Genomic DNA, 14,359 nt, shown 5'->3' with positions numbered 1-14,359 from the left:
GCCGGATGAGGCGGGGCTTGGGCGGTTGGCTCCCGCGGCGGCGCTTCCTAGTGGCGAGGGCGCCATGGCGCTGCCCTGGTTGCAGCGCTTCGAGCTCTTGCTATTCACAGCTGCCTTCCTGTGCGGGGCCGTGGCGGCCGCGACGCTGACCCGGACGCAGGTGCGGGGCGGGGCCGGCCGTGGGGTCGGGTAGGCGGGGGCGGGCTGGCCGGGGCCGGCCTGGTGCCGTCGCGCTGCGCCTCGGAGCCGGGGCGTCGGGGGAGGCCCGGCGGGCGCCCGTCTGCGGCGGAGATGCACCGGCGCCGATCGCGCTCTCCGGCCCCGCCCGCCCGCGTTGTTCTTCAAAGTCATTACCTGGCCTAGGGACGGGTCTTCCGGAGTGTCTTCCAGCACCACACGTAGCCCGGTCTGGTGGCTGCGGCTGCATCACCTTACCCTGGTTCTGAAACAGAAATCGGCCCGGGCCCTGCCTACACGTTTTAAATCAGGCACTTGTGCCGAGCTACGCCAGGAAATAAAGCATAGCGTAGCGGAGATGACCGAGCTTCCACACGATTGCAGCACGGTGTGTGAATGACAAAATACGGAGGTAGAAAATGCCCAAAGCAGGAGGGTTCCCCCCCCCGCCCCCAGCCTGCAATCTTGCTAATAAACAGGCTCATTTAACCCTATAAGGCACGATTATGCCTTTTTCGTTTTTTTTTTTTTTTTTTTTTTTTTACAGATTAGGAAATATCGGAGATAGTTGAAGGTTACACAAGTTCTGGTTTTACTCTAGGCTTTCTGCAGAGGGGAGACCAGAACTTGTGAGGCATCTGTGAAGCTCACTGTCTTTTATAACCACCGCCTATTTCCTGATCCTTCTGTCCGCTGCAGGTTTGACTTCCCCAGCAGGCCCTCTCCTTCAGTCTACTGGCCCAGAAACAGGAACTGACAGTGCATAAATAACTTCCTAGGGTGGCCCTCTCCTAGATTATCCCTCACACCTGCCCGGAGCCTGCACCCAGGCTCTAACCTGAAATCTAGGTAGGACTCAGCAGCTTCTCTTCACAGGGTTCCTTCAGTAGCCACTGTCCCTTGTACGGCGTGGCCGCCCTCAATGGCTCCTCCCTGGCTTTATCCCAACCCTCGGCCCCATCCCTCTGCTACTTTGTGGCCGGGGTCTCTGGCCTCCTGGCCCTCTACTGCCTCCTGCTCCTGCTCTTCTGGGTCTACAGCAGCTGCATCGAGGACTCCCACAGGTGACTGCCCTACCCTGAGAGTCAGGGGCTGAGCTCGGGGAAGGCCCATTCCAACCACAAGGCTTGTTCTCTCCCTCCTCAGAGGCCCTACAGGGCTCCGCATTGCACTGGCCATCTCTGCTATAGCCACCTTCCTGGTCTTAGTGTCTGCCTGTATCCTTCGATTTGGCACCCGTTCTCTCTGCAAATCCATCGTCTCCCTGAACATTACAATTAGGTAATGGGAGAGGGAGGGAACCCTGGCTCGGGCTGACTGCCTTCCCTTTTTGTCCCTCTCAGTTCTCCTCTCAGAGGGCATCCGGGCACAGGTATGTTTGGGGTATATCCTCCCTTTCTCACCACCATCTTTTGACCTCACAGCTGCTCCGAAGCCCAGAAAATTCCATGGACACCCCCTGGAACCGCTCTGAAGTTTTACTCCAACCTATACGATGCTGAAGTGAGGTTCTGGGACATGAAAGACTAGGTGGAAACTCAGGGGTCCACAGACTCCTATAAGCATCTGTAGTTGTCAGGGTGCCCACCAGTGAGAGGCTGAGAGGGGCTGATGGGCTTGTTGACCTGACAGCGAGCAAATAGCTGTATGTGGGTGGAACTGGATTCAAGATGGCCACGTTCCTCACGCTCTTGTTCCTGTTTCCCACAGACCTCTTCTTGGGTGAATCTGGTATTGTGGTGTGTGGTCTTGATGCTTCAGGTGGTGCAGTGGAAGTCTGAAGCCACACCTTATCGGCCTCTGGAGCGGGGGGACCCCGAATGGAGCTCTGAGACAGATGTTCTTGTTGGGCCACGCCTTTCCCCTTCCTGAAGAGTAACCAGAAAATCCTTCCTGCAGCCAAAGACTCCATGCCCACGTGCCTACGGTCCTCTTGCCCCCACGTGGCCCTGTTTATACCGGGAGCCTGTTTTTCCCTCCACGAGGGAAACGTGACCATGGGCTCCCTCCACCTCTCTTCCTACAGCTGTTTTTGTACCAAAATATTAGATTACTTTTTTCCTTCATCTTGGTGCTGAGTTCTTGGTGTTGAAAGCACTGTCGGCAGGTGGATCGGAGGACGGGAGCGAAAGCCAAACAGACACGGAACCAAAAGTCAGAGGTACTGTCGGCTGCCTTTGGGATGACTGCTCTTTTATTTGCGGTTAATGAACCCTGGGCCCCCTTGGGTGACCCCCATCCCCGAGCTCCGGTTTTTATTCCCCTCTGGGAGGGGTGAGCCATCCGCGGTGGTCTCTTCACAAGCTGCGGTAGGCACCCACAGTGTTGTCAAAGAGTTTCGTGTTGGGGAAATGTCCAGCTTTGTCCAAGAGGAAGTAGAAGCGCCGGCCTTTGATCTTCAGAGGCAACATGGCAGGGACTTCACCACGGTGGGCCATGCAGGATACGTGGTTCAGAGGAACGGTGAAATGGGCACCCAAGCCAAAGGGAGCGTGAGTGGTGAGGGTCACCTGCTTTCCTCCAGCCAATAGCATCACTGAACGCACAGAACGGAGGGAGAAGAGGAGACCGGCACCAAGTACCAGGGTACCTGCAGGAAGAGCAAAGTTTGGGGTGGGGCATTTTCGCGGGAGAGCTAAGCAGGAACCTCTCCGGTCCCCCCAAATTAAAACAATTGCGACGATGGTAACATTTTTTGAGCTCCTCTTCTACCCCGGGGTCTTGTGTTCCGTCATTCCTTCCCAACAACTTTAATGTCCACCCCCATTTTAAAGACAAGGAGACGGGTCCAGGGCCGTGTAACTGCTCAAGCTCGCAGAGTGGGAGGCCGACCTCACCCTAGGCCTGTCCGAGAGCTTGGCTCAAGGCCCTCCCACCTCCAGTACTGCCCGCCTCGGAGGGCCGGGAGCCCCTCCCTGTCCTTGTCGGAGCAGGGAAGGTCGTGCCCAGCCACCCCACGTCCCCAAGGTGGGAAGCCAGCCCACGCCTCACCGATGGCGCCGCAGCCGAGCGCCAGGCCGTAGCGCCAGAGCATGGAGCGCAGGTCCGAGCGGCCGCGGTCCGGGAACTCCGCGTCTGGAGACAGCGGCCGGGCCGGGGGTCGGGCCAAAGCTGCCACGGCCAGGGAGGCCCAGAAGACGCCCTGGCCCGCGCAGAACAGCCCGAGGACCGCGAAGAAGCGGCCCCGTTCGTGCTCGAAGAGCAGCACGTCCCGCGGCGGGGCCGCGGCGTGCAAGGACCGGTGCACGGGCAGCGGCCGCAGCGCGAGGAGCAGCCGCACCGGCCACCGCCGCCCGGGCGCCGCCATTACTACGGCGGCGCTGCTTCTGGAGCGGGATTTCCGGCAGGCGGGCCCCGCCCCCAGCGCTCAGCTGCCCGCAGCCTGGGTCCAGCCCCGGGAGGGAGGGGAGGACGGGGGTGGGGGTGGGGGTGGGGGTGGGGCTGCCCGCCAGGCTCCGCCCCCGCGCCCCCTCCTGGCAGGGGCGGGGCAAAAACAATCTAGCACGCGTGACACAAAATACAATATCACTCTTTATCTTAAAAAGTAAGGAGGGTTCTGGGGTTAAGTACACAAAGCACCTAGGTCCTTCGGTAGTTTAGTGTCAGTTCTACAAAGTAAGCTTTGGCTTCCTGGCACCAGTGAGGCTCAATCTTCCAGAAGTCTTCCAGAAGTCTCCCAGAAGGCAGGTGAGGAGAGGGATCCGGCAGCCCATCCTCTTCGGTCACGGTCACAGTCACAGGGTGGCCTCGGTCGGTCGGGGCCAGAGAGGAGAAAACGACAGCCATGACAAGGAGACGTCAATATCCAAGGGCTATTTTACAGGGGGCTTCTTCTGGGGCATGACTACGGATCACTTCATGAACGCCACTTCTGGGATCTCGCCCTTGGCCTTGGCAAAAAAGAAAAGGTCAGCAGGGCCAGCCCCTTTCCCCCACCCCCAGCGTGCCTGACCCTCTTGAAGGCCCAGAGATCTCTGGCCTTTTTGCTACTGAATTCCCAAAACTTACCTTCAGATGAGTAAAGGCCTGGGCAGATCTGGTGTAGTCCCAGTTGTTGTCCTGGAGGCACCTGCAGTGGGGGAAGAACAGGCACCTTCATTAGAACCAAAACGCACTCACCCTGATGGCTAGATGCCACTTCAAAATCCATTATATAGTAACACTTGCCAGTGTGTGCCAACAATTATATACATTCTTGCACTATGTATACAAATGAAAAACTTGTAACAATCCAAATGTCTATCAATGGCCTACTGGATACAAAGGATTACTAAGTAGCTGTCAAAAGGAGGAAGGTGATTTTTACAGTGATGGAGATGTGCCTGGGTGGCTCAGTCGGTTCAACTTCTGACTTCAGCTCAGGTCATGATTGCAGGGTGAGTTTGAGCCTCATGTTGGGCTCTGTGCTGACAGCTGGGAGCCTGGAGCCTGCTTCAGACTCTGTCTCCCCCTCTCTCTGCCCCTCCCCCGCTCATGCTCTATCCCTTTCTCTCTCAAAAATACACAAGCATTTAAAATACACACACACACACACATACACACACACACACACACACACACACACACATAGTGATAGCGAAAGATGTTCACAAGATAAACAAAAAGGTAAGTTGTAAAACAGTATATATAAAGAGACTTCATTTGGGCTTTAAATTTTGTGATGCTGATTTATGCAGAGGCCACATTTTTTTATGGACCGTATTTATAAGTTCTGGTTTTTACAATTTTAGGAGCACTCATTATTCACTACCACCCCTACCTCCATTTCCCCCTACTGCTACACATGCCCAGCACTCACTTCTGGGACCACTCAAGGTTCATGCCAGACTGGGTAGAGAATGCCTGCAGCATCTCCTGCTGCTCTGGGGAGAGGGTGGGCACTGGGCTGGAGGAAGGTGTGGGTGCAGGCATGGCGAAGGCTCTCTGGATCTCATCAGGGCTGGCATTGCGCACAAACAGCTCGTCATTTACGATGCACAGCCTGTGGGACAAAAAGCACTTCAGACAGTTGGACAAACAGACCACCTTATCTTCCCAACTTTATTCCTGTTCTCATACTTGACACTCTTACACTCGACAGGTTCTTTCAGCATTCACAAAGTACCCCTCCCCCACTCTTGGTCATTACATTTTATCATTTACGACCCTTCCCATACAACCCATGTATGCGGTTCTCTACCAAACACACTAGAATTACACATTCTCCCCCAACTCTGGACAGTTCTCATCCCCACTTATCTTCACGACAGGCCACGGAAGTAAATATACTAGTTTCCAGACGAGGAAACCTGCCCTTAGCTAGAAGTGGTGGGGCCAGGATGAAAAACCCAGCCTGGCTCCAGAGCCAAGCTCACCACCATTGTGAGAGCCTCCTCCTGATTCCCCCCAGCCTTTCTGAAATTCTGAAAACATCCTGAGGACCGGCTCCCCCATCCCCGCCCCTACCAATTCCCACATGCTGGCCATGGATTGGGACTGGGACCCCATGTGGTAAGCCAAACACTTACCCTGAATTGCTGGCAGGAACAGCGACAAATGTCCTAGTGAAGGCTCGCAAAGAATCCCGAGATTTTCCATCCACTGTAATGTTAACAACAGCAACGACCCCTTAGGATCAGCCACGCTTTGTGTTTACCGAAAGCTTCTCCCATCACGGTCTTACTTGATACGACTAACCTGAAGTAGACCAGACGGATGACTGCGTGTGTACAGGGGAGCAGAGGTGAAGAGGAATGTCGGGCCAGCGAGGGCAATAACCACCCGTTAGCCCACCCACAGAACATCTGTGTGCAAGGTCCTACGGCAAGCCCTTCATTTACTCCCCACAGCACCGCTAGGGGATGGCTATTACCCCTTTTTACAAATAAAGAATCTGGAGCTCAGAGTTCATGTACATTGGCCACGGGCACACGGGACCAAGGTTGGAATGGAGCCTTGGACCTGCCTGACACCAAAGCCTGTGTCCTCCTAATCCTCAGGTTTGTCCCATATCCCAGACAGGAAAGACAGGTGGAGAGGGTAGGCCTCACGAAGACGGCTTGGGGCAGAAGAGGAGGAGGTCAGGGAAGGAGAGGGAAGGTAGCTGAGAAGCCGAGAGTGCGGAGAAAAAAAATCTAGCTGCAGGAGGGGCCCACTCTGCAAACTCCAGACTCCACCAAGATTCTCACCTTCCTTGAAGACCCCGTTGACGGAAAAACACAGCAATGTGCTCTGAAAGAGAAGCAGCGTCAGTCACCAGGTGGGCTCCCCGCCGGAGCCTAAGTCCCCCATGCCTCGTGACCGCCCCTTCCTTCCCTAAGTTCAGGCTCCGGCCAGGGAAGAAACAGGTGCTTACTGTCTGGGCGCTTATGTCTACCACAAAGGAGTTGACGTCGTGCTGAGTTTTGGGCAACTCATTGAGGAAGGCAACAACGTTGAGACGCGTGTGCTTCAGCAGGCGGAACCGCAGGGCTGTGGGGAGAACCCAAGGTCAGGGGCTGCCACACACTCCTGAGCCCTGTGACCGATTCCTTCCCACCTCCGTCCCAGGCTTTTTGCTCCCATCACACACTTACTGGGGTCTTTGAGCTTCTTCACATTCCTGCTGTCCTTGAAGTACTCGGCCAGGTTGCTTCTAGGGGGATAAGTGGAAAAGGAGGCGGTGGTCAGCGTGGGATGGATGCTGGCAGGTGCTAGCCTGCATCTGCCGAGAAATGCCGGTCCCGGGCAGTGACACTCACCGGGAAGGGTTCTGGGGGGTAAAAGGAATGCTGAGGGAGCAGCAGGCCCCGTCATGGTAGGCGTCCAGGAGCCGCTGCCGGTCTCCAGAGTCATACACCGCGTAGTACCTGCGGGAAACACAAAAGGGCAAGTCTGAATTCCCCGCTCTGGATCCACAGAACGACCCAACAGCTGCCCCGAGTGAGCGGCACTGGGGCTGGCCCACCTCTCCCCAGCCTCAGGGGTCCTCCAGCAATACTCACTGCTGCAAGAAATGCAGGACCAGGTTCTTCAGGGTCTCTGTTCCAAAATAGCTTCCCTGGAAGCAAACAGGTATCAGAATCCCGTAACCAATACTCTCCTCCCCACACGAGTTCTAACTCTGCTCCACTTCTTACCTTGCAGGGCGGTAACGTCGTGGGGGCTTCAACGTCAAAGGCAATCGGAGGGGGTAACTCATGGCCATCCTGCAGAAAGGAAGTGGAAGTTGACAGCATAAACAGAGATGAAAAAGGCTGGATGAGTAATTAGATGGGAGAACTAAGAATGAGGGGGTCAGAGGACAAAGAGACATGGAAAAGATCCCAGGAGCTGTGATAGGTACAACTTTTGTCTACAGGCATTTCTCTGGGAAGAAAGATTATATAACCTTTGCCAGATTCTCCAAGGGCTCCATGTCTCCAAATTCATGGTCATACAAACATACGTGAGGTGGGACCTTTTGGGTGGGAGAGGCTATGCTCGTGAGAAAAAAATTAAAAAAGCTGAGGACTTACCAGGCGTAATAATTTGGGAAATCGTTCGCGAATGGCGCTGTCAAGAACAGGACAGAAGTGAGTGATGCTTCAGAGCCACCGTGCCTCCTGAGCTGCTCTAGGAGCACATACACCAACGTCCAAGGGACAGCCCCTCCCGTCCTCACTCCCGCCAGCCTCTGAGCTCCTGGGAGAGAGGCCCCACTCCCCACCTCACCCGGGGCACCCAGAGACAACTGCCTTGAAGGCTGACCCTTTTCTCTCTGCCTGATCCGAGCGCCACGAGAACAGCGCTCCCAGCCCGGGCTTTAAGCCAGGACGTCCTTCCCCACCCTGCCCCCCTTACCTTCCACCTACTCACCTGTGCAGCCCCGGGAGGAGGGAATGGGGTGGGAGCCCAGGGGCTCCGCTGCCTCAACAGGTATCCATCAGTTCTGCCCAGTCTGGCCGTGGCCAAGACCAGAAACACCACAGGGATGGCACAGGATGTTGGGGCAGGGAGATGAGCAAGGCAGGGTTTAGGAAGAGGTGAGGCGAAGGAAGAGGAGAGGAAAGGAGAAGAAAGGAGAAGAAAGGAAAAAAGAAAGGAGAAGAAAGGAAAAGAAAGGAGAAGAAAGGAGAAAAAAAGAAAAGAGAAGAAAAGAGAAAAAAAGGGAAGAGAAGAAAAGAAAAGAAAAGAAAAGGGGAAAAAAAAGAAGAGAGAAGGTAGGATGGGGCAGGGGAGAGATGGGGGAGACAGAGGGGGAGCAGAGAGAGAAAAGAAAGAGGAAGCAAAGAAAAGGCGAAAGAACTATCAGGCAAGGAGGCATTTAGAAGAACGAGGAAGGAAAAAGGGAAGAAGACACCCAACACAGCCTTTTCCTTCAGCTGCCCCTTTCCCTGTGGTCCAAGGTAGAAACGGAAAACAAATTCTTGCTGCAGCGAGAGGGCAGTTGCTGTCGTCCAGGTCTCTGCCGGCTACCTGGGTCCCGATCTGAGCTGGGCGTGGGAAACGAAGCAGCCATGGGGGCGGGAGACCTCCCTCAGAAGGTTGAGGGTTCAGGCCCCTGCAAAGTTGGGGGGGTGAGGGTCTGTGCCCCACCTCTGTTGGCCCCCAAGTTCTCTCCTGATGGCCCCTCTGCGACTGTGCCTGTCTTAGGTTGTTCCTTCCCTGAGGAATCTTACCCGTCTCTGGCTAACCAGCCATCCTCCGGGGCCAAGCAGGGTGACGTGAGGTGTGTGAGTGAGGGCGGGGCGGCGCCCCCCGAGAGGGTCAGTTCTCTGTCTCCTTGGTAGCCATTGCCCCCGTGGCCTCCACGCCCAGCACCTGCCTTGGGACGCCCTCGCCTGCTGGCGGGGCCCCGGCTCTGATCACACGGCTTGGGAAACCCAGGTTTCTTCTCCAGGGAGGGCCCAGCTCACAGCTCCGGGCAGGAGAGACACACTGCATGGCACCAGCTCCAAGGAGTCCTCCACCTCAGCACGAGTGGGAAAGCCCAGGCAACAGCCTTGGGCACGTGGACCATGAGAGGAGAGTCCCTCTTGGCACGGCAAGAGGGGCCGTCGTGAGACAAAGAAGGGAAGGCCCATCAACAGGAAGTCCCGGGGAGGGAGGGCTTTCTCAGCCCAGGAATACCGGGCTCTTAGCACAAGGCAGCTCCATGTACGGGGCATACGCAAGACACCCCCTGGTCGTGGTAGAAAAAGGGAGGTGCCCTTCCTGGAACAGTAGGGTAGGGAGATTCTAGAAAAGGCAGTGTTCAGGAAGGAAGAGGCAAGACCACAGGACAGCGAACAGGCAGTCAGGTGAGAAGGAAGGAGAGGAGACCTTGGGGCCAAGCTGGGACACACGGACAGACGAAGGGAGGAGCACGTGATCCTCCCAAAGGACAGGCGGCTCCAGCTCAGGGCTGCACAGCTCCTGCAGACGGGCGCTGGTCAGGGTGCATTAGCTCAGCCTCCCAGGGGGTGAAGGTCCCCGGGAGGGGAGACAGAGGCCACAACTGACCTGATGTAGGTGGACTGGTCTCGGAAGGTGTCACACAGCGGGTTTCCGTCGAGCCACAGCTCTTCCAGCTTCAGCCCTTTTACCTTGTCCAACTCCCTCTCGGACTTCAACTGCAGAGATGGGGACAGAGAGCGGACAAGAGACCCCGGTAAGGAGAGGCAGCGAGAGTCCCAGCTCGGAAACTCCCTCCCGGGGGCCCCCCTCTGCTCACCCCGCCCACAACCGGGCTCTCCTGCCTCACCTCGTTTCCGGAGAGGTTGAGGATCTTCAGGTTGGGTGCTTTCTGCACCAGGCTGGACATGTCATCCAGCCTGTACAGCCTGTTGTTGCTCAAGTTCAAGGACAACAGCTGCGGGCAGAGGAAAGTTGAGAGGAAGCGCCACCAACACAGGGTTCAGAGACGCATCTGCCTCCCAACCCCATCCTACCCACCCCACCCCGCCTCCTCCCCTCTCAAAACGGGACAAAGGCCTCACCTCGGGGATGTTCTCCTCGATGATCCGCAGGGTGGCCGCCATGCAGCTCCTGCGATTCAGGACAACGTCAATGTTCTGGGCCACCAAGTCTTCAGCACACAGAAAGGAAGGAAGGGCGAGTCTGAGAGGGCTTTCCCAGGTCAGAGTTACTACCAAACCATTCTCAAACCGTCCCCGTCTGACAGATCCCCCCGCTCGGTCCCCACCTCTCTGAGCGGGACAGCTATCAGCCATACCTGGGTCTGAACGGAGGCCCTTTAGGTCAAGCGCTTGTTGGGAGCCATCATATCGTTTGCTCATGATCAGCTACAGGGGAGGGAAAATGGGCCGGTGGTCACTGGGGCTCTGGGGGGGTGGGGGGTGGCGGGAGTGCATGTGGGGAGTGGGGGCACTGGAGGGAAACAGGACGCGAGCCTGCCTCACCTTTAGCTGCTCCACTTGTTCCGGCTTCAGCTCGTTCTGTACAGAATGGGGTGGGACAGAAGAATTGATGATGATAGAGATCTGCACGGGAGACACAGAGGGCAGGGTGAATTCCGGGGAGGCCTAAGCAGCGGGCCCAAGACCCACCCCCAGCCACGCCAGGCCCCTGACACACACCCTTCGGTTCTCCTGATCCAAAATCTTATAGTTGACGGCCTTCAACGCAGAGGCGGTACTGGCATCCTCAACAAAAAACTGGGCCCGTGTGTTTTCATAGTGAAACTGCACAAAGAGGAAACAAGAGCATGAGGCTCGGGAGCCCAGGGCCCCTGGTCCAGCTGGCCCCTCGCCTTCCTTGGTGCCCAGCCAGCCACGCAGGCCTTATCTCACCTCGATGGGGGTGAAAGGGACACTGCACTTGCTCTGAATCACACTCAGGAGCCATGACTTGTCATATTTTCTGCCATAAGGAATCTAGACGAGAGGGAGAGAAGGGAACAATGTGGAACGAAGGCTGACCGGCAGCCCCGGTCTACTCCTTTCACACCTTCCGCCGACCCTCACAAGGTTTTCTAAAGAAAGGGCCAGTTAAAAGTTTTTTGTTTTCTTTCTTTCTTTCTTTTTTTTTTTTTTTTTAACTCAAGCCAGACATGGATTCCTTGCCCTCCTTTCTGTCCATTTAAACTTAGCATTTCTTGGGGTGCCTGGGTGGCCCAGTCAGTTAAGTGTCTAACTCTTGATTTCGGTTAAGGTCATGATTTCACTTAAGGGAACTTAAGGGACCCGAAGCCCCACACTTGGCTTGAGCCAAATGGAGGCATTCAGAGGAATTACTCCATCTCCCAACCAGTTTTCATGTTTCCCTTTAGATGGTGTCCCCATCCCTGCCCCCCCCCCCCCCCCCCCCAGCATCCTGCTTGTCCTACTCCTTTTCTTAACCTGCTCTTGGGTGTTCTAGAAGAAAGGAGAGACACCTGATTGTGGAGAAAACAGAGGAAGAGATTGATTTTGTCACGTGAAAAGTAGAAACCTTCATTCTGAGCCCAGCTCCCTGTCTCCCTTGCACATCCACTTCCCCAGACACTCACTGTAATCTTAAACCAGTTCTTCGAGGTCCCGTCCTGGCTGGTGCCAGCCCCTCCTCTCTCTGGAAGAGCTCTGTCTCTCCGCACGGTAACATGAATGCGGTCTCGATCATGCCAACTGTCACCTCGACGGTTGGGTCGGGCAGCATAGGGGTTGCTATGGGGAAGCAGAGAACAAAATGCCCACAAACACTAGGCATGTCTTCTCCAAGGCCTGCCCACACCGTTGTCAGGATTACAGCTAAGACTGCTCAACCAGTAAGCTGGCCCTGGCATCCCTCACTTTTCCAGGTGGAAAGAGAAGTGACGTGGCCAGTAAGAGAGCTTTATCAAACAAATGGGCTGCTAAATTCAAACCAGATCAACTGGTTACTTACTATCGTACTCGGGGAACCTCCTGGGCATCACTCATCGCTACATCTCTGTCATCTTCCTCCAGGCGGGAAGACCGAATGCCAGAACCTCCTCTTCCAGACCTACGGTTCCCCTCACCATATTTCCACCGGAAGGGACCCCGGCCCTTCTTTCTTCTTTGAGGGAAACTAACACGGTCATCGTGCTCTGGGGTTAAAAGCAGAACATCAGTTAGAAAGTACATCGCTAGTCCAGCTACCTTGCTGGGGCAGTCACAGTATCCAGCAGCCTGCTATCGGATGAGATACACAGTAACTACAGGGGCCACTTCCCTGCCAACTTCTGTCTGTTGAGAGAGAACCCTCTCTGTGGCATGGCGGCATGAGGGAAATGTTACTGGAAGACAGTGTAGGGCTTTAGGAAAAGGAATCAGAAACTGGAACTAACAGAGAAGAGAAGCACAATGTGGAAGTGTGAGTGGACCCAAAGCAGAACTAGACACAACTCGGACCCCCGGGGAAATTCACCTGAAACTTGCTTTCTTAGCCTCCCAAATCTATTTAACCCCTCTCAAACTCTGGGTGGTGACCTCTCTCACATCTTCTAAAATCAACCAATTACAGTGATTACATTAGCTTTCAGTAAACAATACTTTTGCATACAGAGGACAAACGGCATACAGTTACAAAGGTGGTCAATTTAAAGGCTTTTTAAAAACTCTTGTTCTCAAACTGCCACTCTGAAGTTTTGGGAGTGAACTCTTCATTTCCTTGGCCAGAAATGCCTTTTTAAAAAAATCTTTTTTTTTTTTTTTTTTTTTTTTTTTTTTTTTTTTTTTTTTTTTTTTTTTTTAGTGTTTATTTATTTTTGAGAGAGAGACCAAGGCAGAGGCAGAGCAGTACTCATAGGGGAGGGGCAGAGAGAGACAGAGACACAGAATCCGAAGCAGGCTCCAGGCTCTGAGCTGTCAGCACAGAGCCCAACGCAGGGCTCAAACTCACAAACTGTGAGACCATGACCTGAGCCAAAGTCGGAGGCTTACATGACTGAGCCACCCCAGGTGCCCCCAGAATGCCTTTTAACTCAGGAGACAACTCCTAAGACTCAGGTTCCAATGACAGCTCGGGGAGCTTAACCAAGGGTCCTTGACTGCTCTCAGGTAACATGACCTTCTGAATCCTGGTGTGTAGGAATGGCTTATTTAAAAAAAAAAAAAAAAAAAAAAAAAAAAAAAAAAGGTCTGTTATTCCTAAAAAGATCTGCCTCTGGCTTAGTAAGGACTCTGCAAACAATGAACCCTAAGAAATGACCCTGGGGTGGGGGGTGGGGGGGGGTGTGGAACGAATAGAAGGCACAGCTAACATTCACTGAGAACTTTCTCCAGTGTCAGGCACTATGCTCCAGGCACCTGATATGAATGATCTCATTTTAGCACATACACGGACACACTAAGAAAATAAATACTGTTACTACCTCCTTACGGGGACAGAAAGTGAGACCCGGGAATGGACTTCACTCAAGCTTAGTGAAGACAACTCAGGATTCAAACCTCGGTCTTCTTGCGCTCCTACCCACTATTCTGGACTAAAATCCAGTGTAGTGTTCGGACTAGCACAGGGAGCTGGTGTGGAGGTCTAAAACATTAAGCCAAAGCCAAGGCCGCAGGGGAGGCGGGGCAAGACAGACTGGACGAGGTGGAAAGCAGCACACGGGCAGCCGATGAACTGGGCGGGCACTGACTCACATTAAAGGAAGAGTCTGGCCGCCAAACTGAACTGACAAGCATCAACCACCTACAAAGTTCAAAGGAATCTCGCCACCCCCGCCGCCAAGCCACCCGCTCCAAGCCGAAGCTCCACGCAACGCCAGGATTCCCGAGCCAACGCCTCGGGCGCTCAGCCTCGATGGAGGCCGGGCCCCCGGGTGGCCTCGCCCCCGGCCCGCGCCGCGCCCCCGCCCCCCCCCCCCGCCGCGGACACCCGGCCCCTCGCGGCCTCCCGCCCCGGGGCTGCGGCCTAGGCCGGCACCGCCCACCGGGCCCCAGATCGCCTCGCTTCCCGCCCAGAGAGCCAGCACTGACCGTTGTAGGACTTCCCCTCGTCCGCCATGGCACAGCGAGAAACAGGGCAGGTTCAGGCGCGGGCCACGACCCCGCCAAACGTCCGAACACCCAAGCACCCCAGCCTAATCGCTCCTACGCCCGGCGCCACCGCATTTATCCTGCGAACTACGTCGCGCGCCGCCGACGTCCCCCGGTGGTGGGCGGTGCCGCCGAAGGAGCGCGGCCCGCTGCGCGTGCGCACTCGGCTGGCAGCTGGGTCGGGGCGGAGCTCGCCTCTGCCTACCGCACCAGAGACCCGGGCGCCGACAGCTCGCGCAAGGTTGGGGCGGGCTCAGTCGGCC

At 55.5% G+C, this 14,359-nt stretch overlaps 3 protein-coding genes across 4 annotated transcripts; 1 reads left to right on the top strand and 2 right to left on the bottom strand.

The window, feature by feature from the left end:
• The first annotated feature begins 11 nt into the window (after positions 1 to 11).
• Positions 12 to 2,243, top strand: TMEM179B (transmembrane protein 179B). 2 transcript variants are annotated; one of them, XM_053899587.1, is made up of 5 exons: positions 12 to 160; positions 1,054 to 1,241; positions 1,324 to 1,458; positions 1,602 to 1,707; positions 1,888 to 1,985. In XM_053899587.1, exons 1-4 carry the CDS (start codon positions 65 to 67, stop codon positions 1,705 to 1,707), a joined length of 525 nt encoding a protein of 174 aa, XP_053755562.1. In that variant the 5' UTR covers positions 12 to 64; the 3' UTR covers positions 1,888 to 1,985. The 2 variants fall into 2 exon arrangements, with proteins under 2 accessions (XP_053755562.1, XP_019270267.1); XM_019414722.2 differs by having other exon boundaries at positions 16 to 160; positions 1,602 to 1,680; positions 1,888 to 2,243.
• On the bottom strand, positions 627 to 3,545 carry TMEM223 (transmembrane protein 223). The gene is made up of 2 exons (XM_019414724.2): positions 3,169 to 3,545; positions 627 to 2,767 (listed from the first exon to the last, which is right to left on the bottom strand). The coding sequence occupies exons 1-2, from the start codon at positions 3,482 to 3,484 to the stop codon at positions 2,475 to 2,477; spliced, it is 609 nt and encodes a 202-aa protein (XP_019270269.1). The 5' UTR covers positions 3,485 to 3,545; the 3' UTR covers positions 627 to 2,474.
• A 150-nt stretch (positions 3,546 to 3,695) lies between these two features.
• On the bottom strand, positions 3,696 to 14,214 carry NXF1 (nuclear RNA export factor 1). Its single transcript, XM_019414721.2, has 21 exons — positions 14,037 to 14,214; positions 11,980 to 12,163; positions 11,606 to 11,759; positions 10,908 to 10,991; positions 10,695 to 10,799; positions 10,518 to 10,598; positions 10,331 to 10,400; positions 10,095 to 10,183; positions 9,860 to 9,967; positions 9,619 to 9,728; positions 7,653 to 7,689; positions 7,275 to 7,343; positions 7,140 to 7,195; positions 6,897 to 7,004; positions 6,732 to 6,790; positions 6,512 to 6,627; positions 6,345 to 6,387; positions 5,685 to 5,757; positions 4,976 to 5,158; positions 4,186 to 4,246; positions 3,696 to 4,067 (listed from the first exon to the last, which is right to left on the bottom strand). Exons 1-21 carry the CDS (start codon positions 14,062 to 14,064, stop codon positions 4,029 to 4,031), a joined length of 1,857 nt encoding a protein of 618 aa, XP_019270266.1. The 5' UTR covers positions 14,065 to 14,214; the 3' UTR covers positions 3,696 to 4,028.
• Between the last annotated feature and the right edge of the window lie 145 nt (positions 14,215 to 14,359).

This window comes from Panthera pardus, unplaced genomic scaffold, assembly GCF_024362965.1.
Source record: "Panthera pardus isolate Hobbes unplaced genomic scaffold, ASM2436296v1 HiC_scaffold_12, whole genome shotgun sequence".
Taxonomy (NCBI): domain Eukaryota; kingdom Metazoa; phylum Chordata; class Mammalia; order Carnivora; family Felidae; genus Panthera; species Panthera pardus.
This window is presented reverse-complemented; position numbering and strand designations above follow the sequence as displayed.